This window comes from Antechinus flavipes, chromosome 2 (genome assembly GCF_016432865.1).
Source record: "Antechinus flavipes isolate AdamAnt ecotype Samford, QLD, Australia chromosome 2, AdamAnt_v2, whole genome shotgun sequence".
NCBI lineage: Eukaryota > Metazoa > Chordata > Mammalia > Dasyuromorphia > Dasyuridae > Antechinus > Antechinus flavipes.
This window is the reverse complement of record NC_067399.1, coordinates 593,100,817-593,114,256: the sequence shown is the minus strand read 5'-3', so window position 1 is coordinate 593,114,256 and position 13,440 is coordinate 593,100,817. Positions and strand designations below refer to the sequence as shown.

At 31.5% G+C, this 13,440-nt stretch overlaps 1 protein-coding gene across 1 annotated transcript in view; it reads right to left on the bottom strand.

Moving 5' to 3' along the window:
- Nucleotides 1–360: 360 nt before the first annotated feature.
- The window catches only part of TDRD1 (tudor domain containing 1), a 63,967-nt gene continuing 50,887 nt past the window's right edge, over nucleotides 361–13,440 (bottom strand). The window contains exons 20-26 of the mRNA XM_051973815.1: nucleotides 7,820–7,936; nucleotides 6,679–6,792; nucleotides 5,476–5,643; nucleotides 4,780–5,007; nucleotides 4,554–4,591; nucleotides 4,383–4,470; nucleotides 361–2,622 (exon numbers count right to left, since the gene is read on the bottom strand). Coding sequence (XP_051829775.1) covers nucleotides 2,615–2,622; nucleotides 4,383–4,470; nucleotides 4,554–4,591; nucleotides 4,780–5,007; nucleotides 5,476–5,643; nucleotides 6,679–6,792; nucleotides 7,820–7,936 — 761 coding nt within the window. The 3' untranslated portion in view covers nucleotides 361–2,614. The remainder of the gene's footprint in view (nucleotides 2,623–4,382; nucleotides 4,471–4,553; nucleotides 4,592–4,779; nucleotides 5,008–5,475; nucleotides 5,644–6,678; nucleotides 6,793–7,819; nucleotides 7,937–13,440) is intronic.

Sequence of the window (13,440 nt, the reverse complement as noted above, 5' to 3'; positions counted from 1 at the left end):
AAATTTGTTCCTTCAATTATTCAAAGACACCTCACCTGTGAATCATCTAATGAGGTACAGTGAGATTTTTTTTGTCCCCAAAGACCTTTTGTGATGTCCATGTCATGAATAAAACGTAGCTTACTCTCTTCATGAAATGAGGACAAAGAAATAATGTATTGTCTAAGGTCACACTGCTATATAGTCAAACCCTTAATCCAATATTCAGTTATTAGCATTTACTATATTTGTAAACCCTTCTGAACATATTGTGTTCTCCATGTGAGAAGAGGAGGGTATATATACTACATTATTCTGGCCACCTGCATTTGGTTGGTAAAAGATCCGTTCCCCCACAAAATATAGAAGAGCAAACCAGAATATCAGCAGAACATTTAATGACACTAAGTAAATTAAAGGGTTTTTTTTTTTTTAAGTTAACAAAAACTATCATCAAAATCAAGGAGTAAAAAAATAATTACAAGTCAAAACAAAATAATGATTAATAGGCACTAGTTATTTACACAGCAATTTACTCCAACAACACTGGATTCAATAGCCCTTGAAACATAAGCATGTAGAATGAGCATAAATGCAAGCAGGAAGGCCAAACTTGTCTATCATTTGTCACCCTTCTTAAAAATTCTTTGCAGAAAAATGAATACTAAGATCAAAAATGATCTTTTACAGAAAACTTAAACCAAAGTTCTACTGGTAAAGGTCAACTGTCATAAATAACCATTATAACAAAACAGCAAGATAACAAGTAATTACCCCACTTCACTTATTTCAAGCAATATTCCATACAACTAAATTCCAGTACAACAACAGAGTTAAGATGTGTATTCCTTTGAAGTTGGCATAATGGGATCTGACCTTTATTTGAAATAACACCTACTTTGTGCTATTAATACATGTGGTGCCAACCCACTTCAAAGTTAACTTTCTTTTGAAAGATTTTTTTTCATATTTTCTCCCTGTGATTTGAACTTGTTAGGGGAAAAATAGATGAAGACGGAATTATAGTCTTTAGATTTTTATGTAAATAAATCTGTTTTTTATAAAGAAGAGTCAAAAATCTTTTAGGTAAGGAACCTAACTATAAAATAAAATCTTTTAAGCTACCACAATATTTTTTTACAAGGAAAGATTTCTAATTTATTAAAACTTTTACACATTTTATAGACTCCCCCCCCTTTTTTTTGTTACAAGAAGCCCTCACTTGAGATTCCATATTTTCAATTGTTTTTATACCTCACTAATGCTTCAGGAAATATTTTTAGTTGGAATTTGTATGAATAGTAAACACAATTGAGTAAAAAACACTGTTTTCAGCCTATTTTCAAATAAGAAAAGGAAATGAAAAAAACACTGGCACATGGTAGTTCTTTAAGTAGGACAGGATAAGTCTATTTAGAGAGCAGAGATAAGAACAACTAGACAAAGTGACAGAATTTTAACATTTAGTAGAAGAGAAAAGTAATGTTTGTCAGAGAAAAATATATATTCAATGCATAATAAGAGTTGAAGAATAATGATAAGCAAGGAGAAAAGTCTTTTAAGTCCCAAATTTGAATAGATTTTACTATGAATTCACGACTTGAACTTTTCCAAAATTGTAATGGGCTATAAGGAGAAAATACAAAGTACAATTCTGGAAACTGAGTTGCCCTGGCAGAATAAGAATTTAGAACATGCTTAATATGCCTTTGTTTTCGTGGAAATTTTTAAAATCCTCTCAACTGGGCTATTTTGAAGAAATCATTATACTCTTATCAGGACGACTGCTTTACTCTTTCAAAGCTTAGTAAATGCTATTTAGAATCAAATTCTACTTACCATTGATGGAATGGCTACAGGTTTGAAAAAGAGGAAAATGATGCAAAGATGTTGTATACCAATGCCATAGTAAAAACAGGTCAGTTTGGAGTTAGAAGAGATAGGATAGAGAGAGAGAGTGGTACTAGTAGAGTGTAAGGGAAGATACATTATATGGTTATTATGTTCTGGGAGGAAGAGACACATAGACATTTTACCACACAGGGAAAGAAAAAGGAGGGTGACTGAAGTGAACTGCGTGAAAGGAAAAGGAGAGAGGTTAAGGAAAGTAGAACCCAGAATACAAGGATTTTAAATTTTCTCTCCTAAATGAATCTAGACCCCTCTACTGCTTTATTCCACTACATTTTATTGCTAGCCATTTTTATTTCCCACTTTAATGTGTTTGTTTCTTGTAATGACTTCATTTCTGATAAAACAGAAATCTGCAGCTCTTATGTATGCATTAATATAATAGGATCACTTATTACTGTTCTCAAATTATTCATTTTTCCTCCATATTTTGAACATAAACAAGCATACCTGAACAGAAATCAGTTTGTCTAAGTGAAGTAGCTTATACAATTTGACATATTTTTCCATGCAGTTAGAAAATAATTCCAATATACCATTACTATGGCTTTATATTTGATATACAATAGAAGTTTCCACCTTTACACATGATTAAACAAAAGTAAATACAGTTTATATTGGTGCATATATTCACAGTAATAGTTCCACCAGTTGTGAGAGGTGACAGCCAGGTTGCAGTACCACTTGTGTTCTAATCACCACAGCACTCTCTTGGTTTGGTCAATTATTTTACTGAAAAGGTTGAAACAAAAATGAAATATTTATAAAAATTATTCTCAATTCAAGTACATATATTAATGAAATCCTCTATCACCCTCTACCCCAAAATATAGACTATACCATAACATAAATTCAAAAATTTGTTTAACCATTAGAAAACATTCATAATATATTTTAAACCTATCAGTATATCCACCAAAGATATGCTCTGAATGGGTGAAAAAAATAATGAATAGAAAGGAAAAAGTATATTTTAGCAATCAAGTAAACATTTTTCATAGCACAGTACTTGGTTTAATGTCCTGACATTGATCTCTTCTAAAAAAGTTATTCTAATATTGTATCCGGTGGGCAGATGAAATCCTAGATGTATTCACTGAATATGGAGGGATATTCTCCATTAAAGTTCCACTTCCATGCTGTATCATGGCACAGAAGTGACCCTGGATTCTTGAAAGTTATGTCAGCAGAGCACAAGCTGGAAAGGCTTCCAGTTCAGGCCCTGTGAAGCAATGTTATCACCATGAGGACCAGCCTAGCTAAGTTCGGGAAGACTCATCATCAGACCACAGCCACAAGGTGATGACCTTTTTGGCCACAGCAACATATGAAACCATTAACTAAACATGAAGGAGTTGACTGAGTACCCACACCGATGAAATCACAGCTCTTTTGACGTACTGAAGGACAGTGTTCCATTACAGATTTCTTGTTTTCTACCAGTCCTGTCAAAAGGCTGCCTTTAAGGATTAACAAAACTGAAAATACACACCATTTTCCACCTAAATAGATTGTTTTAAGAACTCATCCTCACAACATCTCTGTGAGATAAGCACATTTTACACATGAAAAGACTGAGATACAGTGAAGTTAAATGACTTGCTTAAAGTTTTAATGTGATTTAGTGGCAGAACATTATGTTATACATAGTCATATGGATCAATAGAAGTGTTCATGAAGCTGGCTTTGATTTTTAATATATGTCTTAGCTGCAAGACCCTAAACAGGATAAATTTTACAACTATACAGAAATGAAATATTTTTTCAAAACTTGAAAACCCTTAATTATATAATAAAATCTGTGATCCTATGATCTTAGGTAAAAAACAAAATAAAACAAAAATCTTAAAATTTCATTTATATTCCATTAATCATCTACTATATTGGTTTAGAATTTGGATAGTTTTTATGAAAAAGAAAACAAAATGAAGCCAGCAAACAAAAATTATAACAAACTCCCACCACACTATTCAAACAACATTTGTTGACTGCCTAGATTTGCAAATTTATTAAACCTGAGTTTAATAACAAATAGAGATTTGTTTTGCTATGAAATAAATTGTTACCTCCATGTGCTTTCTAACTTCCATTATAAAAAAATGTATATATAAACATCTATGTAAAATTTTTTCTATAAAAGTGAACTATAAGATTTCACTTTTAAAATTTATATGTATAGGCACATGATGCAACTAAACTCATGAGTAAGGTGTACATTTAAAAAAACTAATTTTTACTTAAGTTATATTAAGCAAATTCTACTACAACCCTAACTTTTCTTACATAGAATTTTCATCATAGTAGCAAATTGTAACAGATATCATTGTATAAAAATTAAGATAATCTGAAACAAGATTCTTGACAATTTAGGTTCTGGAATAAAGTTATTCCAAAATATTATTCAGTAAGATACATTCCAACAATATATACTTCACTATGATTTTACTCAGTAGATACAAAAAATAAATCACATGTCATTTAACATACTTAACTTTTTAGCAACTTTTTCATTTCAGTAAATTTATCTTGATTTGTTGGGTTATTTAAAAGGAAGAGTAGTATCTGTTCATGTTTTTCCACCTATGGGTATGAAAGACAAATTTATATTCACTATTATTAAAAATTTGTGAAATTCTTCTTCAATTTAATAAGATTTAACTTACTTGTTTCCTTAACTCTATGCAGCAGCAATTAGTCTGTCCTATAAAGAAATACAAGAAACTATTTAGTAAATCAACAAAAATAAAATACCCAGAATACAAACATAGCTTCTACTTCAGTTATTTCTCCATTAAAAGAAAAAAAAAAGATATGAGGCAAAACTCAACTGACTTTTATTTTTAAAAAATACATTCTAAAAATGCAATTTTAAGTTTTAGGGGAAATTACCTTTATTCAAAACACTCTGATTTTTAGTTGCAATGTGCTTTGCCAGACCTTCCATCACTAGCTTATCAGCTATGTTAATAGTACCATTTTCAGAACGTTTTTCAACAGACACTGCATGGACATTCTTAATGATTCCTTTTACTGAAATCATGACATTCTGATTCAACATAAGTTTCTTTAATTGCTCTAGCACTAATGGAGACCATCCCCCTTCCAATTCCATTATTCCTAGGGAAATAAAATTAGTTATAATAATTAGTTGACAAAAATGACAGCATTCTTATAGTCTCTTTTCTTATTACATATTATCAAAATGATGAAATTTGGTACTTTTATGAATCTACTGGTGAAGGTCAAAATAAATTTAACATATTTTAGTTAGGTTTACAAAACCATTTCCATGTACAATTTTCCAAGGAAAGAGAGCTTTAATAATAAATCTGGCTCCTCTCCAAAAGAAAATCATCTAACTGGTCTAATCTCATCTAGTTGGATCTATAACTGAGATATCCCCCAAAATGACCTTTATTTATATGCATAAAAAACCTTATTATCTCATTCAAATTTTCACTGACAAGTCAAGTTCATTATTAAACATGGGTATATACTGTATATAACATTAACATATTAATGTCAACAAGATGGGACAAACTTACAAAAAAAATCATTTTTGGAAAATAATTATTAAAATCTTACCTTCAAATGAGCACCTAATTATTTGAAAAGGAAGTTCCAAATAGCTGGTAGTGATTGGCTGAATCCGAGAAAAAGGTAAAGTTTCAATATTTCCATAGTCAGCATAGAGTACTTTTACCTCAGATTCTGAGATCTTCAGGATGATAGCACGGTACCAATAATTGTCACCTAAAAAATGAGACCTCAAATAAGAAATTACATTTAATATTCTCATCCCTTGAAAGTTGGTCTTTAATCATTCAAAAATTTTCAATCTATATAAAGGAAGGAGAAATGCTACATTATTTCCTTACTTTTAACTTGCCATATCAAAACTGTTTCATCCTCTGTTATGTTACTAAATGTATATGTAGACAATGGCAAGTTGAGGCAAAATAAGATTATTTGCCTTTCCTAAACTTTGAGAGATAAGCCAATCTCTATGCTTTTCTCCATATATATACACATATATAGCTCAGAAGTTTAAAAGATTACTCTCATTTTTTTCAAATTGTTTATTTTCATTTTTAAAAAACAAATTGAAGTATAATTACAGCCTTTTTTTTTCAAACCACCAGGTGGTTTGTTTTTTTTTTTTTTTAATCAGCATTTTTAACAACTCAAAATACAGTCAACAAGCAATAGGATAACTTGGAATGCACTAATCCATTTTAAAAAAACCCAAAAAACAAGCATCACTTTGAATGTCATGCTTTTGATCAAAACCTGTATTTAAAAGATACAGCATATTGGCTCATTTAAATATGATTATTTTAATCTGTTTATGTATCTCTACCCTTTCAATCTTTTAAAATAAAATCAACTGCTTTCCATTGTATACAGTATGACGTGGAACATCTTTTATTACTTACATATACATAACACCATCATATATTAAAAATGTCATTTCTCACCTACCACAAGTTGGGCATTGACAAATTGTGTTTCTAGAAGAATTAAAGGGTTTGTACAAATCACCATATATTCTTGCCAAACTTCCAATTGTGACCAAAGGCACAGGTTTCTGAAACAGCTAGTCACAAAATAAATACATTTTTTCCATATGCTAGAACCATACCCATGACCTTGGACTTATTAAAACTCTTCTAAACAACCTAACTAAAAGTGAACAGAGCCTTTTACCTTTAGGAGCTTAGCACTTAAAAATATTTCAAGTTGATAGTCACAAATAAAAAGAAACTCCTTTAATGGAAAGATTCTTACTTGTGAATCTGGCACAGCACACATCTCCAATTCTTGGTTTAAAGAGTGCTCTATTTTTCTGAGAGTTGCAATGGTCTGTTAATTTAACTGTCATCAAATTTAATTTTTCTTGGTCTGCTTAAAACATAAAAAGTTATTCTGGGAGCAGTTTTGGCTTGCACACACTACATTTTAATCAAGATTAATCAGAATAGTGAATTAATCCATCATTTCAAGTGTAGACAACTATAAATATATATTTTTACACACACACATATTGTGTATAATATATGTCCTGTGTAGTTAGTGTTTAAAAAAAACTTATTAATCATTATTTTGGCTTGTTATTTTCAGGGCTGTGAGAATTCTTGGTTCTTAGATTTTTATGAACACTTTAAGGGTACTATTAGTCAAGAAGATAGTATCAAGTACAAAGCAAATTTTAGCTTTCATCATGCTTATAACTGTAAATTATTTTTTAAAAATAAGACCTTAGTTAAAGGTTAATTTACAACAATTTAAAAATCAACTCCATCCAGATTAGATTTATCTAACTGCTAACATCCAAATACTCAAATCTTTTGAAAACAAACTTTGATGTACAAAGTAGAAAGGTATGAATAGAAATAAAATGTTCATGGCTAAATTAGAAAATATTGGCTTGAAACACTAGATATTGTAAAACCTTGATTAATCAAAATTCTCAGGCAAATGTCTTTTGATTAATCAGAAAATCCTTTTCATTTCAACCTTGACTGCTGAAAATATTTTTGAAATATGCATTTTCCTTTCTTAGAACACTGAACATAATTTAAAGTTTCTTTGATAAATTTCTGAACATTATTACTGTATAATATCATAAACATATTACACAGAAATAAGGTTGATGTGTTGACCTAGAAACAACCAGTCAAGTGCATTTTGCTCTATATTATAAATGAAATTACTGATAGGCAAATTATGGCAAATTTCTTTCCTCTAAAAATTCAGGGCACAGCAAAATTACAAGTAAAAAATACAAAATAACCCAGATTTCGCCATGTGTATGTATAATATATGTGTATGTGTCTAGTTTATGTGCATATATGTATATGTATTTTTATCTATACAAATTTTTAAATAAACTCTCAAAAATACTAGACATCAAAATTTAGTTTCTTACCTCTACTCTCAATTGGTAATGCATAAAACAAGCTTGGACTTATAATTTCTAGTATACAAGCTGGTACGATTTCATCAACTGGAAATTCTATTGTCTTCCACTGATCAGAAGAGGTAGCTAATAAGATACAAAATGTAGTTCTTGTATTAACTCTATCAAAATGGGAATAAGAATACAGTTCATCAATGTGCAGTTATTAAGTACTTGATGGCAAGCATTTTTGGTAAGTACTGAAAATACAAAGGAAAAAAACTAAAACAGTCTCTGCTTTTAAGCAGTTATGCTCTAATGAGGGAGATAACATGTAGGTCTAAACATGTATGCCACTGCATTTACAGGCTATGTAGGCCTTGAGGCCAAATATCATTCTGAGGTGCAACTGTAATTACAAACCTTCTATCCACAATTCTCTACACTAGTACTACCTTAGTAGAATGAATCTGAGGAGGCTTCTCAGTAGACAAAACTACGCACTATTTGCCTCTAGAAATAGTTGACGGATAGTGAAGACTGATTTTCTTTGCTTTCTTTTGGGATTGGGGAGAGAGATGGCTAATGCTAGAATTTGTTGTGCCTGACTACATATTTGTAATGAGTTTTGTTTTGTTTGTCTTCTAAATAGGTGGGGAAAGGAAAAAAGGGAGAGAATTTGAAACTGAAAATTAAACTGAATTGAAAAAAAAGTATCAGCAAATTTTGCATAGAATAGGAACAAAGTAACAGATAGGAATATAATAGCAAATAGAGGGACCAGGAAAGACTTTCTGCAGAGTGGTATTTAGTTAAGTCTTGATGAAAGTCAGTGATTCTAAGAAGTGGAAATGAGGAATTCAGGACATGGGGTTAGCTTGTTCAAAAGCATGAGCATCCTATGTGAGAAATAGCAAGTTAAGGCATAATGATTGCAATATAAAATTCATGAAGATGAATTAGTTTGAATGGCTGGGGGTGGGAAGAAGAAAAGAAAGGGAAAATGAGTTCATTTTGGGACATATTCTTAGATCCCTATAAGATGTCCAATCAGAATATTCAATAGGGTTCCTTCTTCTTGCCAAGGCAAATTCGTTAGAAGAACAAGGGATTATATTCCATCCCATCTTCTACAACAGACTGACTTCCTTTATCACTCCCACTTTTTCACATATCTTTTATCTTTCCCCATCTCCTGGCTGCTTCCCTATCCCATGAATATGACAGACATATATGTGTTTTCCTCCATCCTCAAAAAAAAAAAAAAACACCAAAACTCTCACTTGATTCGTCCATCTCTAGTAGTAATCATCCTATATATCTCTCCTCTCTTTTGTGGCTAAACTCTTAGACAAATCCATATACAATGAATTATTCATTGTAAAATCTAATCATGTTTTTTTTTTTAATTTAAGTAACTTTTTATATTCAAAATACATGCAAAGGTAATTTTCAACATTCACCCTTGCAAAATCTTGTGTTCCAAATTTTTCTCCTTCTCTTTCCCCCATCCACTCCCCTAGACAGTAAGCAATCCAATATATATTAAACATGTCCAATTCTTCTATACATATTTCCACATTTATCATGCTGCATAAGAAAAATCAAACCAAAAGGGGAAAAAAAGAGAGAGAGAAAAAAGCAAGCAAATAATTACAAAAAAGGTGCAAATATTATGTTGTGATCCACATTAGTCCCCATAATCCTTTTTCTGTATGTACTTGGCTCTCTCCATCAGAAGTCTATTGGAATTGGCCTGAATCACCTCATTGTTGAAAAGAGCTATGTCCATCACAGTTGAACATCACATAATCTTGTTGTTGCCAGGTATAATGCTCTTTTTGGTTCTACTCACTTTACTTAGCATCAGGCTTTGTAAGTATCTCCAGGCCTTTCTGCAATCATCTTGCTGATTCTTATAAAACAATAACATTCCATAACATTCATATACCATAACTTAGTCAGCTATTTTTCAACTGATGGGCATCTACTCAGTTTTCAGTTTCTTGCCACTATAAAAAGAGCTGCTACACACATTTTTGCACATGTGGGTCCTTTTCCCTCTTTTATGATCTCTTTGGAATATAGGCACAGTACAGACACAGCTGAATCAAAGAGTATACACAGTTTAACAACTCTTTGGGCATAGTTCCAGATTGCTCTCCAGAATGGGTGGATCAATTCACAACTCTACCAATAATATATTAGTAACCCAATTTTTCCACATTCCCTCCAACATTTATCATTATCTTTTACTGTCATCTTAGCCAATCTGGAAGGTGTATAATGTAAGAGTTGTCTTAATTTGTATTTCTCTCATCAAAAGTGATTAAGATAATTTTTTTCATGACTATAAATGGCTGTAATTTTGTCTGAAAATTGCCTGTTCATATCTTTTGATCATTTGTCAATTAGAGAATGGCTTGTATTTTTATAAATCTGAGTCAATTCTCTATATATTTTAGAAATGAGACCTTTATTAAAGCCCTTGGATGTAAAATTCCCCCCCTTTTCTGCTTTCCTTTTTTTCCCTCCCCCTTAATTTTTTGTTGTTTAATTTTTTTCTGATTATACATAATAAAATATTAACTTTTTAAATAAACATTTCTTGATGAATCATGTTGGGAGAGAAAAATCAGAACAAAAGGGAAAGACTATGAGAAAGTAAAAAAACAAAAAAAAGACGTGAACATAGCATGTGTTTATTTATATTCACTCTCCATAGTTCCCTTTCTGGATGCAGGTGGTTGTTTCCTATCCAAAGTTTATTGGTGATTGCTTTGGATCACTGAACCACTAAAAAGAACCAAATCTTTCATAGTTGGTCATTGCACAATCTTGCTATCACTATGTACAATATATTGCTGGTTCTGCTTGTTTCACTCAGCATCAGTTCATGTAAATCTTTCTGGAACTTTCTGAAATAAGCTTATTCATCATTTTTTGTAGAATAATATTCCGTTACCTTCATATACCACAACTTATTCAGCCACTTCTCAGGTGATGGAGATCTACTCATTTTCCAATTGTTTGCTATCATAAAAAGAGCTGCTACAAACATTTTTGCATATGTGGGTCCTTTTCCTTCCTTTATGATTTCCTTGGGATCCAAACCCAGTAATATTACTAGTAGGTCAAAGGGTATCCAAAGTTTGATAACCCTTCGGGTTCTAAATTGCTCTCTAGAATGGTTGGATTAGTTACAACTCCACCAATAATGTGGCAGTGTCATAGTTTTCCCACATATCCTCCAACATTTATCATTATCTTTTCTTGTCACCTTAGCTAATCTGAGAGGAGTGCAGTGGTTCCTTAAAGTTATCTTAACTTGCATTTCTCAAGAGTGATTTAGAACATTTTTCTCATATGACTAGAAATAACTTTAAATTTCTTCATCTGAAAATTGTCTGTTCATATTCTTTGACCATGTCAATTGGAGAATTCTTATAAACTTAATTCTCTATACATTTTAGAAATGAAGTCTTTTATTAGAGCCCTTGGATATAAATTTTTCTCCCAATTTTCTGCATCCCTTCTAATCTTGGGGGCATTGGTTTTGTTTATGCAAAATCTATTTAATATAATCAAAATTATCCACTTTGCATTTCATATCTTCTAGTCCTTCTCTGGCAACAAATTCCTTCTCTACAGATTAGATAGGTAAACTATCCTTGTTCTCCTAATCTGCTTATAGTAGTATCTCCCTTTATGTTTAATTCATGAACCCATTTCAACCTTATATTGGTATAAGGATGTAGGTGTGGTCAATGCCTAGTTTCTGCCATAATATTTTCCATTTTCTCCAGCAACTTTTGTCTAATTACCTTTTCTCAATCTTTTTTTCTTCTTGATCTTCCTGCAGCCTGTGACACTGTCACTATCTTCTTGACCCAATTCTCTCTAGGCTTTTGTGACACTAATTTCTTTTGGTTCTCCTTTTGTCTGACATTTCCTTTTTGGTCTCTTTTTACTTCATCTTTATCCAAGTGACAATCATCAATGTTCCTCAAAGTTCTGTCTTGGGCTATCTTTTCCCTCAATACTACTTCACTTGGTGGTCTCATCAAGCTCCCATAATTTCAATCATCTCTATAAAGATGATTCTCAGGTTTATTTCTTTAGCCCTAACCTCTCTCTTGATTTTTAGTATCTTATCTCCAATTGCTCATTGGATCTCAAATGGATGTCCCTTAGAAATCTTGAACTCAACTGAATAATTTCTCTTTTCCCCAAAAGAGTTCCTTCCTCCAAACTTTCCTATTATTGTCAAGAGTATTACTCCAAGGGTCCTCAAACTTTTTAAATAAGAGGCCAGTTCACTGTCCCTCAGACTGTTGGAGGGCCAGACTATATAGTAAAAGCAAAACTTTTGTTTTGTGGGCCTTTAAATAAAGAAACTTCATATCTCTGGGTGAGGGGAATAAATGTCCTCAGCTGCCGCATCTGGCCTGAGTATACCCTTGTATACTCATGGATCACCTAAAATGACTTTTTAAGATTAACTGAAAAGGAAAAGGTTATAAAATGATTATCTTAAGGGGATGGCAAAGTCAAGTAGGAATAAAAAATTCATTATTCAAATACCATGAGAATCATTTAATTTTTAGTTCATGATTCTGAAGGCCTATGGTCACTATTATAAATAACTATTACCACTATATGGTAGTATAAAAAAAAGTTCTGGTTATTGGTTATCATTTTGATTTTCCATGTAAAAAAATGTACTATATTAGTATTTTTTAATGCTATCACATGAAAAATGAATTATATTTGACACTTTTAATTAAGCCTCTGAATCTTTATACAGTGAAAATTTTAATTCAGTTTAAAATACTTTAGTTTTTAAAAATACAATTTAGGAAATTTAATTTTTAAATGCCTTGTTTTGGTAAGCAAGTGGCTCTAAGTTCCCAAAGACTATTTCAACAGAACACAATCAGGCAGATTCTATTATAATGAAAAGGCTTTTAGTTCTGTCCTAATGACACAATTTCTATGGTAACTGAAGCCTACTCCAACCATCCATAACTGCCTCCATTTTACCTTCTATCTCTTTTGCATATATGCATGTTGTCCCACTAGACTATAAGCTCCATGAGGACAGGGGTTGTTTCACTTTTATCCTTCTATTCTCAGCATCCAGCATAATGTTTTGTAGAGAGTCATACTAAGAGAGCAAGTTATCAGAGATATAAGTGTAAAACTGAGTAATAGCCACACAGAGAAGGAGCTTCTTCTGTAAAATTATAGTTGTGTATAGCTTTGCAGCCTGAAAAGATGCATAATGAAGACAAATATAAGAAGATAATGTATTTCTTCTTTAAAAAAAAAAAGAAAAGAAAAGAAATCAACCAGAGATAAAGCTACCTTTATGTTATCTTATCTTGTATTTCTCAAGAGTGATTGTCAAAACCAGAAATTTCAAAGTATAATCTAAGGAGAATAAAATAAAGATAAAATATCTCAAAATAAAAGTATAAAAGGGCAGAAATAACAGCTGGATCTTATCAATTCTTTCTTCAAATACTTGTGTTTTTCATAAAGCCCAAGATATGTCTTTTGGAGAAGTAGTGTTAAACAAAGAGAAATGGATCCCTGTGGACCACATATTGATTTTAAAAAACACAAATTAGAATTATCTATATTGTACT